The 19,350-nt window shown below is 45.5% G+C and overlaps 1 protein-coding gene and 1 long non-coding RNA gene across 6 annotated transcripts in view; one reads left to right on the top strand and one right to left on the bottom strand.

Annotated features, from left to right (window-relative positions):
- LOC147027020 (nuclear receptor coactivator 7-like) overlaps nucleotides 1-19,350 on the top strand; it is a 131,386-nt gene that overhangs the window by 68,259 nt on the left and 43,777 nt on the right. For all 3 annotated transcript variants that reach the window (XM_085883069.1, XM_085883068.1, XM_085883070.1), the window contains one exon: nucleotides 14,342-14,547. In XM_085883069.1, coding sequence (XP_085739195.1) covers nucleotides 14,342-14,547 — 206 coding nt within the window. The remainder of the gene's footprint in view (nucleotides 1-14,341; nucleotides 14,548-19,350) is intronic.
- The window catches only part of LOC147027021 (uncharacterized), an 8,993-nt gene continuing 4,878 nt past the window's right edge, over nucleotides 15,236-19,350 (bottom strand). For all 3 annotated transcript variants that reach the window (XR_015058637.1, XR_015058638.1, XR_015058636.1), the window contains 2 exons: nucleotides 19,112-19,350; nucleotides 15,236-18,987 (listed from right to left, as the gene is read on the bottom strand). The exon at nucleotides 19,112-19,350 is cut by the window's right edge. This is a non-coding gene — a long non-coding RNA (uncharacterized LOC147027021). The remainder of the gene's footprint in view (nucleotides 18,988-19,111) is intronic.

Below are 19,350 nucleotides of genomic sequence, written 5' to 3'. Positions count from 1 at the left end.
CCTTGCCGTGCACCCTCTCGTGAACAGCCTTGAACGCCAGTCGACGTATGGGGAGGAACCGAGATCGTCTGTCGCGGGTTTAGACCCTGGTGCTGTGACACGGGCAGCTCCTCACACTTCACGAAACTGGTGACGTCCAGTGACCCACACGGTCCATCGGTGACTGACCTGCCCCTCACTCGTTGGTGACCGACCCGTGCATCACTCGTCGGTGCTGCTCACACCCACACGCGCACCACACGCTCGCTTGATAAATCATTGGGAAGGACTAATTGTCTCGTTGTTGGCGCTGGTCAGACACCCACATGCGCGCCACTCGCTTGCTTGCTCACTTGCGGGCTCGCATGCTTCCTCGCTTGCACGCTTCCTCTCTGGCTCGCTTTTTCCCTCGTGCGCTTCAATTCTCGCTTCCTTTTGGCTCGCTTGCCCGCTTCTTCCTAGCTTCTCGCGCGTTTCCTCTCTCGCTTTCTTCCTTCGCGCACTTACACCCGCTTCTTGCTCGCTTCTCACATGCTTCCTCTCTCATTTTCTTCCTCAGAACAGACCTCCAATTCGTTTTGTATCTGCGGCCCATCTCGGTGGGCACAGAGTTACCCCCCCCCAAGCTCACCCCGCCCCACTTGCGCACCGTTACCATAACCACCTGTGCACTCGGAAAAAGGCGGGCGTCGGCGCTCGCGAAAGTAATATGTGCACAAACGTTGCTGAGGAAAAATAAGGTGGGCGCCAGCACTCGCGAAAGAAATGTGTGTGAACATGTCTGTCGTCAAAAACATAAAGCTTCCCATAAGAGAGGGGATCTATTCTTCACCCTTCTCAACACATCATATTTGAAATCCCATTAGACATGGGAATGGGGCTAATCTGAACATGTATTTAAGGAAATAACTGTCTGAGGACCTGGATGTGTGGATGCATTCATCAGACCGGATTCTGAAATCCGTAACTATATATATATATATATATATATATATATATATATATATATATATATATATATATATAACACACACACACACACACACACACACACACACACACACACACACACACACACACACACACACACACACACACACACACACACATCAAACGCACCTACTTACTGTTATGGTGAGAATCACCGTGGATTATGTCTCACACGGTAAAACCGCATCATCTGCAGAGAGCAACCATCTGTCTGCCACCCAGACGATTGTTACTGTTAATGCAAACCATTCAACCATAAGACACGTGATGTGATCGACAGGAAAATCGAAACATGTGGAGTGTGATGAGCACTCCCCTGATTTCCAATGGACACAGTCCTACACCAAAGCGTCACCTCTAACTCAGAGGCCTTGGCCCTACGAATCTGTCAAACAGATAAAGATTACATGGACAACATCAATTAAACATCCAACGGAGCCACCTATCCGGATTTAGGGCTTAATTGCCCACATCAGAACGGCATACCAATAAATAGCTAACCAATGATGACCACATTTGTCATTTATACATCAGATGCACCTTCTGACTTATGGTGAGCATCGCTACTGATTATGTCTCACACGGTAAAACCCCATAATCCACAAAGAACAACCGTCTGTCTGCCTCCCAGACGATTTTTCCCGCTAATGCAAACCATTGCCTGTCCAATGGAGTTATATGTCTATTGGATCTCGGGGAAGTGCTCGTCACACTCCACATGTTTCGATATATATTGTTGCGGTTATACAAAACTACATGCCTCGAAGGCAATGGCACCCAACATACAGTGATCCCCAGGCAGTTATTTCATGCAGTTAGACCTTCCCTTCCTGTCTAGTGGGTTAACGGGACAAAGTGCGTTGCGTGGGTCTAATAGTTCGGTCTATTAACTATATCTCTGTCTCCTATTCTGATTTCTAATCTAACCCTTTCCTTTTAGCCATGGTACAAGTCAAGCAAGCAAGTACATACGCCATGCAATATGTGATTGAACAGCAAACACACCACGATGCCTCCCGTGGCTTGGAACCACCACCAAACTCCCTCCATTAAGCACACTACACACTATACAGCAAGCACATGGCACGCCATTATTTAATTCAAATGTGCATGCCAATTTCCAACGGCATCTCATCTTGCTTCACCCCTTGCTCACCAGACTTCACCACTTCGACCACAAATGCTTCCCGCACCCCCTCATACCTTTGCATCACCAGAATTCGACACTATACGGAGGAGTACTGTTCATCTTGGGCTGTACTCGGACCGTGCGAAGCAGGGCCGAGCAATGGATGTTAATAGCTCGACCGTATCTCGCCGACGATGTACCGGGTGAGCACGTGAGATTGATATGACCCTCGTCTAGTCGCCAGAACATGGCAAGACAGGGGCAACGAAGAGGGGTCACGAGAAGGGTGATCCGGGAGTTTGGTTCGGGGCCCGGAAGTGCATTTTGGCTCATGAGGGGGCCCATGGGTGGCAGGAAAAGTCTGCTGCCATCCGATATTCAGACTGCACTCAGAGCACGATCAGGGCCGGGGCGCCGGCTCGGGGAGCATGCCCTATGTTAAGTCAGGAGCTCCGAACTGTGCCGAAGCTGATAGGTAACTGAGACGGTTTCCCGTCCCAGAACCTGGCAAGGCGTGGATAGGGCCGCTGTGGCCCAATAGAGCAGCAGGATTCGGACCATGGTGCATCATTTTCCGGTCATCGCCCCACCCTTTGCCCGGGGCTTATAAAAGGGGTAGCATGAAGCCATTATACTCTCGCCTCTTTCCTCTCACCTCTTCGCTCTTGCCTCTTCGCTCTTGCCTCTTCTTGCTCCCCTCTCTGCCTCGCTCTTCTCCCAAACACAATTGGTGTGCGATTGCCAGAACGGGCTTCTTCTTCTTCTTCTTTGAGAGCCTGATCCGGGGTGACTGCCGTCTTTCGAGACTCCCTGCCGTGCTGTCAATGTCCCACCACCCCCACGCAGCCAGACGGACCAGTGCGGAGTGCACGTTGCCACGAGCCCCAGCAAAGTAATTAAGCAGGAGATAATGCGCCATCTCTCGAGGTGGGAAAGCTCAGGCGGAGCATCTCACAGAGGTACACGTTACACATGCAGATCTTTACACAGCTACGTTAGGGATCTTTCTCCTCACGCATCTATTCTCCTCTCTCTCTATCTACCCCGCAATCTCATCTTCTTTGGATGCACAAAGAACATCCTTACTGACTCGCAATCCCATTTTTCCCCTGGCACGACACCGCACTCGCCATATTGCACTACACCACACCTCCTACTCCCACACCTTAGACACAACCAGTATTCCTCCCACCTACGCGTTCTGGGTTGCATTGGTCTGCCGACCGCGCCAGTTATTGAGAGGTCATTTACCCTCACTTGCTTTCTTTCTCTCTGGCTATCTGATTTTCTTCAGGTGTGTGTGTGTGTGTGTGTGTGTGTGTGTGTGTGTGTGTGTGTGTGTGTGTGTGTATGTATGTGTGTGTGTGTGTGTGTGTGTGTGTGTGTGTGTGTGTGTGTGTGTGTGTGTGTGTGTGTGTGTGTGTGTGTGTGTGTGTGTGTGAGTGAGATGCCTGTCCTAGCATAAATTAAGATTGTAGAAAATATAACAGGATAACTCTCCTCTGTATGCCTGGTGTTGGCTTAATGGTTAGGGTGGTGGGCTTTGGATCCTAGGGTCCTCAGTTCAAATCCCGCTCAGCTGTTGAATTAATACAGGTGGGGTTAACTCGGCCTGTCATTCTTCCGAGGTTGGCAAAATGAGTGGCAGCATGCTGGTACACTGTGTCGGAGTGGTGACCCACCCAGGATTGTGCCCAATAGCCAAGGAGACTGCTAAAGCAGCACCAACACTCTGCACAGATTATGGTCCCAATCTCCTCTCTCCTTTGCTCTGTGTCTGCTTTTGTAAGATTGTTTGTCATTTGCCACACCCCACAAATTCCTTGCTATCCCATCCTGTACATAAAATAAAACTCCGTTCACTGTGCCACATACTTTTCCTCACTCGATTGTAAATAAATGCTTTGTGTAGAAATGTTCCCAGCTTGTTTTCATGTTTTCTTCCATTGGTCCAGCATGGCTCGTACCCTCGTTTAGCCAGGTAAGTTATCCCCCAACGATTTGTTTCCAAGCAGGTATGTGCTTGGCAGTTCCACTTGGCTGCATCTGATCTGGTAAGGTGATCCAGTTTGAGCAAGTGCTAACTGAGGTCCCCCGGTAATTAGATCACATGACCCTCGGTAAACGGTATTAGACGGAGGACCCAAAGTCACGTGGTTGCGTTATTGACGTTCACGGTCGATTTAATGACACGCCACGTCAAAGTTATTCATGTGCGACGCCCTGCGATTCCAGAGGGTCTGGTGGGAACCCGAGGTGGCTTCCCCCCTCGTGGTCTTCTCACCCCCGACCTTGGGTCCGCAAAATATATGCATATATATATGTATATATATATATATATATATATATATATATATATATATATATATATATATATATATATATATATATATATATATATATATATATATATATATATATATAGTCGTCGACTTACGACCTATGCAACTTATGACTGATCGACTTTATGACCACGCCCGCGACCGCGATATGTACTGTATGTCTGGCAGCGTGAGTGTTGCCCAGATGGGCGTACGACAGTTTCCGCCCCAGCTCCCGCCAGTGCTGGCGCGTTAGCGTGGTCTCGGTATAGCACAGTTTATCCGTAGCACAGCGCTGCCCCAGCTGATAACATCGATGATCCACAGCCAAGCATGAGTGACCAATAGCATGTTTTGTATTTTTTAAATTTAGTATGTTTTGTCACCACTGTAAGATGTTTTATATTTTTTGTATTTTTGTATGTTTTTGCAAATATTAAACCAATTGTACTGTAGTATGCGGTGATTGACTTAAACCTGATAGACGAAAAAACGTTGTACAGTAACAATAAAAATTGTTTTTATAACCATGGTTATAACAATAATGAACAAAGAAAATGTAAATAAAATATGACTTACAGATGATTGTTATATCATTATACAGTATAATATACATAGAGTATTTTTTTTCATAGACTTATACACTATAAATAAAGGTAAAGATAAAGGTTGGCCGACTTACGACCAAATTGACTTACGACTGGTCGGTCGGAACCGATCGTGGTCGTAAGTCGACGACTTACTATATATATATATATATATATATATATATATATATATATATATATATATATATATATATATATATATATATATATATATATATATTGTTGCGGAAATGGCCCTTAGTAGGCTACTAAATATAGGATTAGCTCAGATCCCCATTAAATGCATGTTTAGCTAGGCTGTTCGGTAACATGGACGTTACATGTGTGTCGGGAGATGGAAGAGGCTGTTTATTGCTTGTGCGGTGGTGGTGGATCGAGAGCTCCCTCTTCTTCCTTCCCCTCTCCGGATGATAGGCCCCGGTCGGCTAAGGGGGAGTGGCCTGGAGAGGGAGGTGGAGCTGGGGGGAGGAGTTTGTCGGCTTCGAAAAGACGAGCGCCGAAAAGAGGAAGTAGAAAACGAGAGAAGTACAAAAACTGCAGTCTGCTTTGAGGCCACGAGCGCCAAAAAGGAGTAGTTCAGTTTTGCGAGAAGTACAAAAACTGCAGTCGGTTTGAGGCCACGAGCGCCGAAAGGAAAAAGAAAAGCGAGTGGTGCGATCGGCAGGGAGAGACCTGGCTGCTGTGTGAGTCTGGAGTCTGCTTCGAGCGGAGGTCATCGACGGGTTCAACCTGCGTCTAACGACGGAGCCTCTGACTGTCCCTACTCACCTCACGGCTCGACGACGTTTTGGAATCACATGGACCGAGTAGCCTGCCGGAGCCTGGCACCCTGATTTGGCCTTGTCTGGTGAACAGGCCAGGCCTGGAATTGTATGCTGAACCTTGAGAGAAATCAGCTGAAACCCATCGTCGATCTGATGGTCTGGTGCAGTCGACCTCGCGGGTTTGAATGCGCCGAGGCTGCGTGCGCAGGCGCTGCCGGGAGCAAGAGTATGACGCCTCCATTTCGCCACGTGGCGTGTTCGAGCTCGGGGCTCGAATCCGTGGACATTGGTTTGTTACGAGCGACATTCGTGCTTTTGACACTTTCCTCTCATCCATGAAACATCACCAAATATTCTGTCTTGTCTGCATGCTGTCTGTCTGTCTTGTCTGCATGTTGTTTAAGGTATATATCGGTGGGGACCCCCTCGAAACCCGTAATCCGTAGTTCCCTAGTTAAGAACAGGTTATAGATTGTTAATAACATTGTCGTGAATATTTTGCTTGTGTTGTGTTCCCCGGTGTTCCCCAATAAATCTGGTTGATTCGTAGGAAGTTGCTGCTATGGATTAATTTGTGTCGCGTCGAGGAACGATCCGTTTGATTGCCATATAAAACCAAAATGGTTTTTTTGGGCAGAAAAAAAACCGACTGGCAGAAAACGCTCGGCATCTGACAAAACCAGTCTGTAACCGGGGTCTATTTCCCCAACTGGTAAGGTCCAGGATTACGTTGGTATCGCGATTGAAGACGCGTGACCCGAGGCCTGTGCCGAGCCAGCCGGTGTTACAAACCCCGGAGACGGCGGTGGTGAGGGTGGCGCCAAGAGTCGGGTGAGAATCCCACCACCTCGGATCCGTAACAATATAAACATGTATGATGGAATGAAAATTATCCAGTAAAATTTGGTATTTGTTCAATGGATATTATGTTAGTTTTCATTTTGGTGTAAAATTGGTATTGGCAAAGAGGACAACATGAGTCCTCTCAGGTGAAGAATAATTTGCCTGCTCTGCTTAATCTGGATGAAATCTCAATCCGATCAACATTTTGTTGTTCACTTTTAAATGCTTCAGCGTAATTTGGAAAGGGTACTAAAATGTTGCCTTGAAGAGGTAGTGCCACCGACATTCCACTTCCTTAATAATCTTGGATCACTGAGGTTGGGCTGAACTCAAAACGATGTTTTTGGTGTTCCACCATCAAAATGAAATTCTATCAAACCCAAGAAAAATAGCATTTGCTACTGTTTTTATATACTGGACATCATTCGTACTCAAAATAATGAAATACTCAAATATATCATTAGTTTGACAATGTAACTATATTGAAAGAAGCAGCTGCAGACTGGATTGCATCATTGCATCATTTTCTCTGTGTTATTCCTTCAGATTGTGCGACAGATTCCATAATGAAAGGTGTGTTCAATTTGTGTTCATTACTCTTGTTGCTCTAATTTCAAATTCAAAATGTCAGTTCAAGTATAGAGCACAGGACTTGGTGAAAACTCGCATAAAAACCTACATCTCAGATTCAAACCTACACCGGACACTTCTTTATTTATTTTTATTCCTTAATCCAACTCTTCTGCGTGTTACCATGTCTGTGCCCCTTATGATGTCATAATTGCGATCTCTTTGACGAATGTTAACTGGGACTTGGGCCTGCTGTACAGTTATTTCCTGAGGCACTGCTGGTGTTTACTGAAAAAAGCATCATACAGTCAAGCAAGGAAAGCATTTGAGTGAATCGATCTGTGTTCGATGATCGTGGCTTTTTGTGATCCATATACGAGGCACAATCATTATTTAATGAGCTGTTTTGCACAGGTGCAGTTATTATGTAACTAGTGATGTTGGCAAGTAATAACGTAACATGATGTAACTGGAGCTCATTTGTTCCTCTTTTCTTTCACCCGTGGAACCAACTTCCTCAATCTGTTCAGTCTCATTCTCCAGGTTTTCAAAAGGGCTATTCCTCTCTTCCTCCTCAAGTCACCCATCATGCAGTGGAGTTGTTCTGTCGTGTTGTGTTCTGTTTTTCTATACTGCTCTTCCATGAGCTTTGACTTTGCATTTATAAAAAATACTTTGGCAGATCTGCTTTCACAGCCAATACAATGTGACTTTTGTGAACATTGAAGAGAGAGAGGTCGCTGAATTACAAATGTGAAACATAAGGTTTACCTACAGCTTTGATTCCACTAAACTTATCCAACTCACAAGCTATTGAGTCACCACACTTGTAAGTCGAATGAAATGTGTCGAGTAACATAATTTACTGGATTTTGTTTAGTGAGCTGATGTAACGCTGTCTTTACCTCTGCCACCAAAGGTGTAAAAGAGGTTATGTTTTCACCCCTGTCTGTGTGTTTGTCTGTTTGCGTGCAGGATATCTCAAAAAGTTGTGGACGGGTTCGGATGAAGCTTGGTGGGCAGATTGGGTGTGTGGAAAAACCGAACTGATTAGATTTTGGTGAATATCCGAATCTGGCTCCGACTACGAGAATTTTTTAAAGTGATTCTTCACCATTGAGAGATAGGGCCAAAAACGATATACAGCATGATATTTCAAAACGTTGTGGACGAGATATGACAAAACTTGGTGGATGAGTTGGTTAGGTGACAAGAACAAGCCAATTAGATTTTGGTTCAGGTCCAGATCCAGATTTGGCCAATCAGTGGGAGAGAAAACGTAAACAAAGTCATGGAATCCATCATCGCAGTTGATACGAAATTCTTCGTTTTCTCCAACAACCTCATCTCGGATCACTAATTTGGTTTCAGACCAGGTTACTCCACCTTGGACATGTTTCTTCCACTCGCACAACAATGGAAGGAGGCCCTCAATATCAGATATGAGTTCAGGACCGTCTCTCTGGATATATCTCGTGCTTTTGATAGTCTGGCATCCTGCCTTGCTTGACAAACTGTCTGCCAACAACATTCAAGGCCATCTCCACACAGGGCCTACTGACTAACTCTACTTTTGCAGCCAATGTGTGGCTCTCACCAGAATCCTTCCATCTCCTCTCCCTGTCAAGGCTGGAGGGCCCCAAGGCAGTGTTCTGGGCCCAGTCCTATTCCTGATCTTCATCAATGATCTCACCGAGTCTCCAGAAAATCCTCTTCATCTATTTTCTGATGACTCCACCCACTACCTTGACGTCCCTCATCCTTCAGACAGGCAGTATGCAGCCTCTTCCCTCTCTTCACACCTTGAAAAAAAAATCACAAGCTTGTCAAACACTTGAAATATACCTTTCAATCCTGAGAAATCTCACACTGTCACTATCTCTCTCTGAAAGGACTGTCTGGTCAGGTCTGGTCAGGTCAGGTCAGGTATGGGAGCATGCGCCGGAGCAGCGCATCGCTGCGTCCACTTTCCGCCAGTACTCCAAAGGCCTCCATCTGGCCATCCCCCAGGCAAATGCCTGGCCTATCCCCATCTCCTTAAGATGTTGATCAAGCTGCTGCAACCACGAGGCACGTAGTTGGCCCATTGGTCTCCTCCACTCACGAGGCTCCCTCGCTGAGAGAATCTGGTGAGCAGGATCAGCGTCAGGAAAACGAGGCCACATGTCCATACAGCCGCGGCTGAGGCTCACGGACTATGCAGGTAACAAATCTCATTTGAGTCTCTCAGCAACCGCTCGTTGGACACAAAGTCTGACCAGCGATAGCCAAGGATTCACCGAAGAGACCTGGTACCAAAAAAATTAAGTCTCCATCTCAGATCCCTGGTTACAGTCCAAGTCTCACATCCATAGAGCAAGACTGGAAACACCAAGGAGCTAAAGACTTGGACTTTCGTCCTCCCACACAGGTACCAGCAGTCCCACACCCCATGATCCAGTGAATCAATGACTCCCCAGGTTCGACCCAGATGTCTGTTCACCTCTGGCTCACAGCCAGCAGAGACATGAATATCACTGCCAAGGTAGGTGAATCTCTTCACGACCTCAACATCCTCCACACAAACAGGTACAGACAGGACAGCAGCATCCAAGATGTCATTGAAAGCCTGGATCTTAGTTTTGACCCAGGAAACCCGTAAGCCCAGTGGCTCCGACTCCTCATTCAGCACCTCGAGAGCCCCCAAAAGGATATCCAGAGTCTCTGCAAAGATGACTGCATCATCTGCTAAATCAAGGTGAGAGATCTCGACATTCCAAAACAATGCACCACAACTTGATCTCTCCAACATCCTCCCCATAATCCAGTCCATACAAGTGCTAAAAAGTGTGCGGGCCAGTTCACTCCCCTGACAAATTCCAGTAACAACTGGAAATAAGTCAGAGATGGTAACACCACATCTCGCAGCACTCTCAGTACCAGAGTATAGTTCAGACATCAGATTGATCAGTTTTGATGGCACCCCACAACGACCAATAATCCTCCAGAAGGCATCCCGATTCACTGAATCAAACGCTTTACAGAGATCAACATCGGCTGCAAACAGCCCCTGCCGAAACTCTCATCTGCGTTCGATGAGGACCCAAAGAGCAAGGATACCGTCAATCGTTGACCTCGTTGGTGTAAAGCCTGACTGCTCTGGGCACTGGTGCTCAAGAAGATGGTGGCGAACCCCATCAGCAATTATTCGAGCAAAGACCTTGCCCGGCACTGAGAGCAGTGTCACTGCTTGGTAGTTGTTTCAGTCTTGGAGATCACGCTTCCCTTTCCAGCGAGGGACAACAAGGCCCCTCTTCCAGTCAGTTGAGATGATGCTTGTGTTCCAGGCAGAGCACAGAACTGCATGCAATGACATGAGTACAGCATTTCCACCAGCCTTGAAGTTCAGCATGGATGCCACAGATCCCAGGAGCGTTACCCCATTTCAACCCATTCACTGCAGTCTGTGTTTCCACAAACGAAGGTGGACCGCAGTTGATTGCAGGGTCAGCAATAGGGATAGTAACACTCCTGACATCCAACTCGACAGCTGTTGGATTAGCCTGGTACAGCCGCTCAAAGTCACCGGCCCAGCGGGCCTTCACTTCGGACTCCTCTATCAAGAGCCTCCCATCCTCTGCTCTAACTTTTGTTCACCGAGGGTTGGGCTTGGAGGAACGCAATGCGCAAATTCCTCTGTAAGCAGGACGAGAATCACTTGACCACAGGCAATGCTCTACCCCCTCACAGATTCCTCGCACATAGGCCTCCTTGTCCACCCTTGGTACACATGCAGTTTTATGCCTCAGCTCCCTGAACAGCTCAGCTCTGCCATTCAGCCTGGCCCTGCGACTCTGGTCAATGGTATCCAGTGTCCCTTGAGAGACAAAATTCTTCTTCGCCCTTCAGTGAGTTCCAAGACATGCACCGGCAACATCAAGGACTGTGGTTGTGACGGCACTCCACAACTCTTCAGGATCCTCCAAAGCACCCAGACGCCCCAAATCTCCACTCATCCCTTTCGCAAACTCCTCAGATACCCTCTCATCCTTGAGTTTGCCAAACATCCAGCCGAGGCTGGATGCTACCATTCTCCTGGATTTAAGCTGAAACTTCAGAGATGCTTCAACAAGCCTGTTGTCAGTGTTGTGGAATTGAGCACTCTGGTCGACCCTGCAGTTCTGGATTATCCTCCAGCGACCATCAAGTCCAGGACTTCTTGCAAAGTCAAGGAACTTAAAGCTATTCTGATTCATAGTTGCAGACCCATGAGGACCAACACATGTCTCATAACCATCCCTATCAGTTCCAATTGATGCATTGAAACCCCCAAGATGAGAAGAGTATCTCGCCTGGGGCAATGATCAACCACAGCCCCGAGCGTGGCATGGACTGCATCCTTCATGATGACATCACTGCCTCAGTTGGAGCATATCCAGAGATCAGGGAAATGACACCCAAGGAGTGACAAATCCTTCGTCTCATAATATGCTCATTGACTGGTGTTACCTCAATTATCATTGGAGTCAACTTATTGCACACAGCTACAGCAACTCCTTGGGCATGGTAACCATCAGAGCGACCAGACCAATAGTAGGTACAACCACCCACCATTATCTCACCGCAATCCAGTTTCTGAACCTCAGAGAGTGCTGAAATACCGATGTCCAAACGCTTGAACTCAGATGATAACAGATACAAGTGATCATCCTCTCTCAGGGATAGGACATTCCAGGTACCCACCTGAAGGGACCGCCTCAGGTTAACCCAAGGAGACCGCCGTCTGGTGGAGGACACCTCATTGCTACCCTGACGCACACTACCACAATCTGACCCCAGAAGGTTACCCCGTGGTTTCCCTCCTATCATCAAAGATTGGGGGTCCCGAATGTTTTGCCCCAATCCCGGTGAGCTGCCCTGTGAAGGGTACTCCCACGAAGTGTGTTTTATCTGGCAACCCCTCCTATCTACTTTCTCAACAATCCTCTTGAGGAGGTTGAGTCATTCAAACTCCTGGGCCTCACTATCTACCATGATCTTTCTTGGGAAAACAACATTTCAAAGTTGGCCTCTAAAGCCAGCCACTGACTGGGCATCCTCCGTCACACAAAGTTTTTCACTGGCACACATGAACTCCTATCCACCTACACTGTCATCATCCATACTTTTATGGAGCACTGCTCTCCCATCTGGGCTGGCTCCTCTGCCTCATATCTTGATCAAATTGATGCCGTGGAAAGCACTTGAAGATTCTTGGAATCTCCCTTGATCAAGCTGAGTCTATGGGCTTATCACTTTGCCATCATAAACAGGTCAGTGGTCTTCCTATCTTCTGCAGCCTCCTTTCTGGTCTTGTCTCCTCTGCTCTTCCGTGACCCCCCCCCCAAGTTTTCTGACATTGTCCACATCAACCCCCTTCTGATGAAAATACTGAAATCAAGGATCACTGCTCACTTCCATTCATTTGTTCTTTTTTCACACCTGTGGGATCAACTTCCACATCCTTTTCAATCTCATCCTTCCTTCCACATTTTCAAGACAGCTGTCTACCACCATCTCCGAATATCCTCAATCGAAAACCATGATCCTTTTTTCCCCCGTCAACCCTCACTCTCCAAGCCCACCTCCTTCCAATTTTCCAGTTTTTCCTCCTTGGAATTTCCTTCTGTGTCCATCTTGTCTTCCCCATGTATGCGTGTTTTATGTCTTGTTTTTGTCTCTTTCGTTCTGATCTGTTCAGTGTACTCGCTCTTCCATGAGCCTCGACTATGTTTAAAGAAAACAAAAAAAACAAAAAAACTGTTCAGCCTGGTAGAGGTATGCGCTCCACCAAGTGACATTCTCGTTATTACCCTCGCCAAAGGAGAGGGTACTGCATTTGGGTCTGTTTGTTTCTTTGTTTGTCTATCTGTCTGTCTGTTTGTTTCTCCGCACAGAACTTTCATGTTTTTCTTGACAACCACTTGATGGATTGAGAGGAAATTTTCACCATTGGTGCGACTACTCATGTAGAATGTATTAATTATAATGATGACATCATAGGTCACGTGGTGTGGCAGCCATATTGGAAAAAGGAAAACTTTGCACCTCTGTTTCTCTGAAACCACACCAAGGAAAAAATTGAAACTTGGCACATGGAAAGCACTCCTCATGGGGAATGAGTGTCATTAAAAAAAATAACTAGTGCATTCTCATACGTGCAAAAAAAAAAAGAATAAATAAAAATAATAATAATAAAACTTTCAAACAACCACACAGGCCATTCCTTCGCTCTCGGAAATGACGACTGGATTGGGGGCATTGTGTTTATCTATAAATGCGCATAAGAAATCGAGAAATTATTAGAATACACTAAGTCATCACTATCCGGAAGTCCGTACGTTGTAACCCCGAATGAGGAACGCGGCTGAGGTTCTCTTCCCCCATTGGCCACGCCCACGCAGCAACGTGTCTTGTCATTGGTTGGTAAATAAATGGCCATAACTTGGGAACCACTTGTCTGTTTAATATCAAACCTTTAAAAGGCACATCCTCAGGTCCCCAGCAATATACCTGGCAAGTTTCAATTAGATCGGACCAGTGGTTGTCGAGAAACAGCTGTCTCGGTCACACACACACACACACACACACACACACACACACACACACACACACACACACACACACACACACACACACACACACACACACACACACACACACACACACACACACACACACACACACACTATGACGTCATAATTGTATATGTAGAACGCTACATCTGATCAGTATGAAAATTTGAGCGTCATCCAGGGATAAAAAAAAAAAATCTATGATGTCATTGGTCACATGATTCGGCAGCCATATTGTTTAAAAAAACAAAACCCCAAAACCTTTAAAAACCTTCTTCTCTGAAGTGACTAAACAAATCGAGGCGAAACTTTACACGTATGACCGCCTGCCCATGAGGAACAAAAGGTTCACACATATGATGTCATAGGGACATGGTTTGGCAGCCATATTGGATTTTTCAAAAACATACACTCAAACCTATAAAAATACACCACTCAAAAGAAGCCCTGGAGAGGGTCTGCAATCTCTGATTGCTCTTTTTCTTGTTTGTATATTTGTAGTACGTTTCTAGTCTCTTCATGCAGGTTATATTTTGTCTCTCAGGTTGAATAAGAAGTCACAGTCTGCCGAGCCAGTTTCCTCAGACATTGGGAATACAATGCGGTCCAACAAGACCTTCCCCGACATCAGTGTCCCTACGATGGGCTTTGAAGGCAAGCATGACTTGTCTCTTGACTCAAATGCAGAAAAGGCCACAAGGCTGGGTAACCTCAAGATGCAGACGCCTCAGGAACTGCGACAAGCTGAAGGTAAACCTATGTAATAAGAGATACTTGTTTACCTTTCACTGATTCTGTGTGAACGACGATGCCCATATATTTAAGTGGCGGAGAGTGGCTGGGGAGGGGAGAGTGGTTGGGGAGGGAATGGTTATTCATTCTGCAATGGATTGAAATAGGCTCTGTTTACAGTATCTATACTATAATGGAGCTAAGTGTTTATGATCTCCAAGACGAAGCGTCAACAGTCCAGCTATATTGTACTTAGTAAACATAATTCTGGATCGCTGTACTCTTAGCTCGCTATCATGAGCGAATGAGCAAAAATTTAGGGGGGTTAAAAAGTGAAGTCAAGGCCACCGAGTATTAGCTATGTAGCCCGAAGTACTTCACCAAACATGATTGGTCCAATGCTATCACGTGCCGACCAAAGAACAGACCACCACCACCATCACCTCTGCTACCCATCCATGAAATACGTAATCTACTAGTCTTATGTAATTCCTGAGTCTTATGAATGTCTTTTTTATGTGAATAAAGAGACAATATAGCAAAATATTCCTTTGTTTGAAGGCACTATCTAACCACATAATCAAAAATCTGTTTGTGGCATTCTCATCTGAGCACATGTAGCGAGCTCATGGAACTGGGATCACACGTTCAAATGTCACAAGCAGTGCTGATTTGTCCATTGTCCAAAGAAAACATTGCAACGCTATAAAATGAATCGGTAGTTTTAATAACACAAAAATGATAAGTACAACAAACACAACAGTAATCAAGAAGTTAATACAGTACTGTATACACACCTATATTTCACAAGGTTTTTATGTGTGACGGAGCTCTAACAAGATGATGCAAGACACGCACTTAACCTGTGCTCTATGACAGTAAACCTGTAATATCAAAGAAATGGTTTGAGGAAAAAAGGCGTTGGCAAATAAATAATTGAAATATCAAGCCAGAGCAGTAGAAAAACGAAAGGAAGGTAATAGGGGAATGGCATTTCTGGTTATGGCGGGATATGCAACAGGTGAGCTGGAACAGGATCGAGACAAAGCCACGGTCAGCAGCGACTCATATGGAGTGTAGTGAGCTTGTGCTTGATGTTGAAGGTGCTTCCTTTCTCCCATATTCTCCAACATTGTTCCACTGCCACACCTGATCTCTACCATCTATCTCGTTCTTCTTTCCAACTCTCACTGCTACTGAAGCTTCAAATAATTTCTCACCTTCATTTCTTGCCTTTTATTTCCTCGCCGTGAGTCTAGCTCAGTCACCACGGCATTTTCAAGCTCCCTTTGCAAGTAGTCCCCAAAAATTCTGCGCTGGTGGAATCGGGCTCAACCGAATGGTGATGTTTGATGGTGGGTTTTGAATGAGGGGGGGAGTTGTAATCATGAAAAGGGGGGGTGGATGGGTAAATATGGGTTTACAGGACTCCATGTAGTCCTAACAAGTTGTTTCACACGTGACCTCGTGTGTACAGCTGCCCTAAGGTGAAGCAAGAGCGAACACTTTGTTGTTTTTTAGCATTCATACAGGGCCTTCAGAAAGTATTCACACCCCTTGACTTTGTCACATTTTGTTGTGTTACAGCCTGAATTTAAAATGGATGAAATTTAAAGTTTTTTTTTTTGTAACTCATCGACACAAAATACCTCATAATGAGAAAGTGAAAACATGTTTTGAGAAATTTTTACTAATTCATTAAAAATGACAATCTGAAATATATTGTGTCAATGAGTGTTCAACTCCCTGAGTCAATACTTTGTCAAAGCGCCTTTGGCCTTGAATACAGCTTCGAGTTTTCTTGGGTACGTGTGAATCAGCTTCACACATCTGGATTTGGGGATTTTCTCCCATTCTTCCTTGCAGATTTAATCAAGCTTTGTCAGGTTGGATTGGGAGCGTCGGTGGACAGCAATCTTCAAGTCTTTCCACAGATTCTCAACGGGATTCAAGTCTGGGCTTTGGCTGGGCCACTCAAGGACTTTCACGTTCTTGTTCTGAAGTCATTCCAGTGTTGCTTTAGCTGTATGCTTGCAGTCATTATCCTGTTGGAACGTAAATCTTCACCACAATCTCAAGTCTTTTGCACTCTGAAGCAGGTTCTCCTCAAGGATTTGCCTGTACTTGGCTCCATTCCTTGTTCCCTTTATCCTTACAAGTCTCCCTGTCCCTGCTGTTGAAAACCACCATGCTTCACGGTCAGGATGGTGTTGGATGGGTGATGAGCTGTGCTCGGTTTCCGCAAGAAGTAGCGCTTTGTATTCAGGCCAAGGAGTTCAATTTTCATCTCATCACACTACAGAATATTTTGCCTCATGCTCTCAGAGTCTTTCACGTGCCTTTTTACAAACTCGACTTGTGCTGTCATGTGTCTTTTTCTCGGAGTGGTTTCCGTCTGGCCACTCTGCCATAAAGCCTAGATTTGTGAAGTGCTGCAGAGAGGGCTGTCCTTCTGGCAGGCTCTCTCATCTCAACCAAGGAACTCTGTAGTTCTGTCAGAGTGGTCATTGGGTTCTTGGTCACCTCCCTGACCAAGGTCCTTCTTGCCTGGTTGCTCAGTTTGGTCAGACAGCCAGCATCAGGAAGAGTCTAGATACTTCCATATTCTTTCCATTTCATAATGATGGAGCTCACTGTGCTCCTGGGAATTTTCAACACTCTAGAAAATTTTTTATCCCCTTCCCTAGATCTAGGCCTCCTTACAATACTATCTCGGAATTCTACGGACAGTTCCTTCGACTTCATGGTAGAGTTTCTGCTCTGACATGCACTGTCAACTCTGGGACTTTATATAGAAAGGTGTGTTTCTTTCTAAACCTTGTCCAATCAATTGAATTGGTCACAGCTGGACTCCAATGAAGTTGTAGAAACATCTCAAGGAGGATCAAAGGAAATTGGATGAATCTGAACTCAATTTGGAGTGTCGTAGCAAAGGGGTTGAACACTTATTGATGCAAGTCATTGTAGCTTTTCATTTTAAATTAATTTGTAAAATTTCTAAAAACATGGTTTCACTTTGTCATTATGGGGTATTTTGTGTTGATCAGTGACAATTTTTTTTTTAATTTAATGCATTTTAACTTCAGGCTGTAATACAACAAAATGTGACAAAAGTCGAGGGGTGTGAATACTTTCTGAAGGCACTGTAAATCACCGCCCACCCCGACACCTTAACTACTACTGCTGGGAATGCAATAGCAAACCACCCAGTGTATTCCCTTGTCCAGGAAACTGACTCCACGTCCTTAACGTGCTTGGAAGGGTTTGGGACGACTTCAGTACATGCCGACAAATTTACTCTTCAATTCCCCAATCTGTTTCCTTCACTGCACTGTATAGCAAACTTAAAGTGTAATTCTGAAATATATTGAAAACTTTGTGACGAGTGATGCCGGTTGAAGATATGTTTTTTTTTTAAATTTATTTGTATGCAGCCTGTGGCTGCTCGATTGCATCATTTTCTGGAAGCGCGCCTGTGCCGCCGATGCAATGCCCCCCCGTTACCAGTAAGCCGGAACTCATTTTGCTGACGTCAGAACGATGACAGGCTGAGTCAACCCACCTCGTGTTAATTCAACAAGCCAACAGGGGCTCAAACTTAAGACCATAATGTGTTAAGCCAGCCACCTTAACCGTTAAGCCATCACCAGGCTTAAGATATGGTTGATAATGCAAAGAAGTGTATGAATGAAAAAGATTGGTATAAAAAAATACAAGCGACACTGTTTGCCTTGTCATCGCCCCAAACCAGCAACCACATTTTAACACCATCATCCGTGAAGACCCCTTCTCTTCCGCCAAGAAAACCCTCACCCGAGTCTCCCATTCCATTTACGTGTGACCTCCTCCCCCAGATCCTATATACTACGCATTCCAGCAGATTGCAAGAGGGCTGAGTGTGCACTGCACATGCCAACAGACCATTTCTTCCTTCTTTTACAGATAATCATTCCAGTACCCTTGTTTCATGAGTCATAAAGAAACAGACATGTCACATTGGATGGGAAGTCTGTGACTGCAAGAAGCCACAGACAGAGGCTTTAGACATGTTACATACTCAAAATATAACTTCTGGCTCTTCCCCTTCTTTCCCCTTATTTCAGTCTCTTTCACTTTTCTCCTGACTTTCTAACATTCCCTCTGCTTTTACTTCTTTTTTTATTTATCACCAAGCCACCCTCCCCCCTTTACCTCCCCATTTTGTACACATCATGTCTATGTAGATAACTCCTTGGCTTACCTTCGCACAACATGTAAGTTTTATATGGCGACCTGCCATGAAGACCCCCTGTTGAATGATTACAATGGGCCAGCGCAAATCACACAACATTTGGAATGTTCATACTGTAGTCGTGTAGTTAAGTTGGACCCACAGCAAGAACCAGGTTTGGCTGGCTCATTCAGCTGGTGTTGTAACTTTCATTGTTGCATAATCCTCTCTTTGCATTGTTTGATGACCTGTGTGGACATGTCAAATGGAGGGATGATGCAAGGCAAACCTTACAAAATGTTCATTTTGTATAAATGCCAAGTAATTATCATAAGGGTTGGCAGGGGATGGCCAAGAGGGATGCGCACTCACCTCTAAGCTGTCTATAGTCTGGATTTGAATCTCGGCACAGCTCTAAACTGTCATATAGTGTGTTTCAGATGGGGTGATTCATCAATCCCTCTTGCTGGCATTAGTTGGTGGACGTTAAAGATCCCACGGTGTCCTTCGCAAAGAGTAGGCGAACTATCGCCGGCACCATGAACAAATTCCAAATTCCTGCTGTCTTCCTGCGTCCGAGTGGTGACCCATCCAGGATTGTGCTCCCTCAC

The sequence above is a fragment of the Eptatretus burgeri genome, chromosome 5, assembly GCF_056783735.1.
Source record: "Eptatretus burgeri isolate ZD-2024b chromosome 5, Ebu_testis_v1, whole genome shotgun sequence".
NCBI classification, from domain to species: domain Eukaryota; kingdom Metazoa; phylum Chordata; class Myxini; order Myxiniformes; family Myxinidae; genus Eptatretus; species Eptatretus burgeri.
This window is presented reverse-complemented; position numbering and strand designations above follow the sequence as displayed.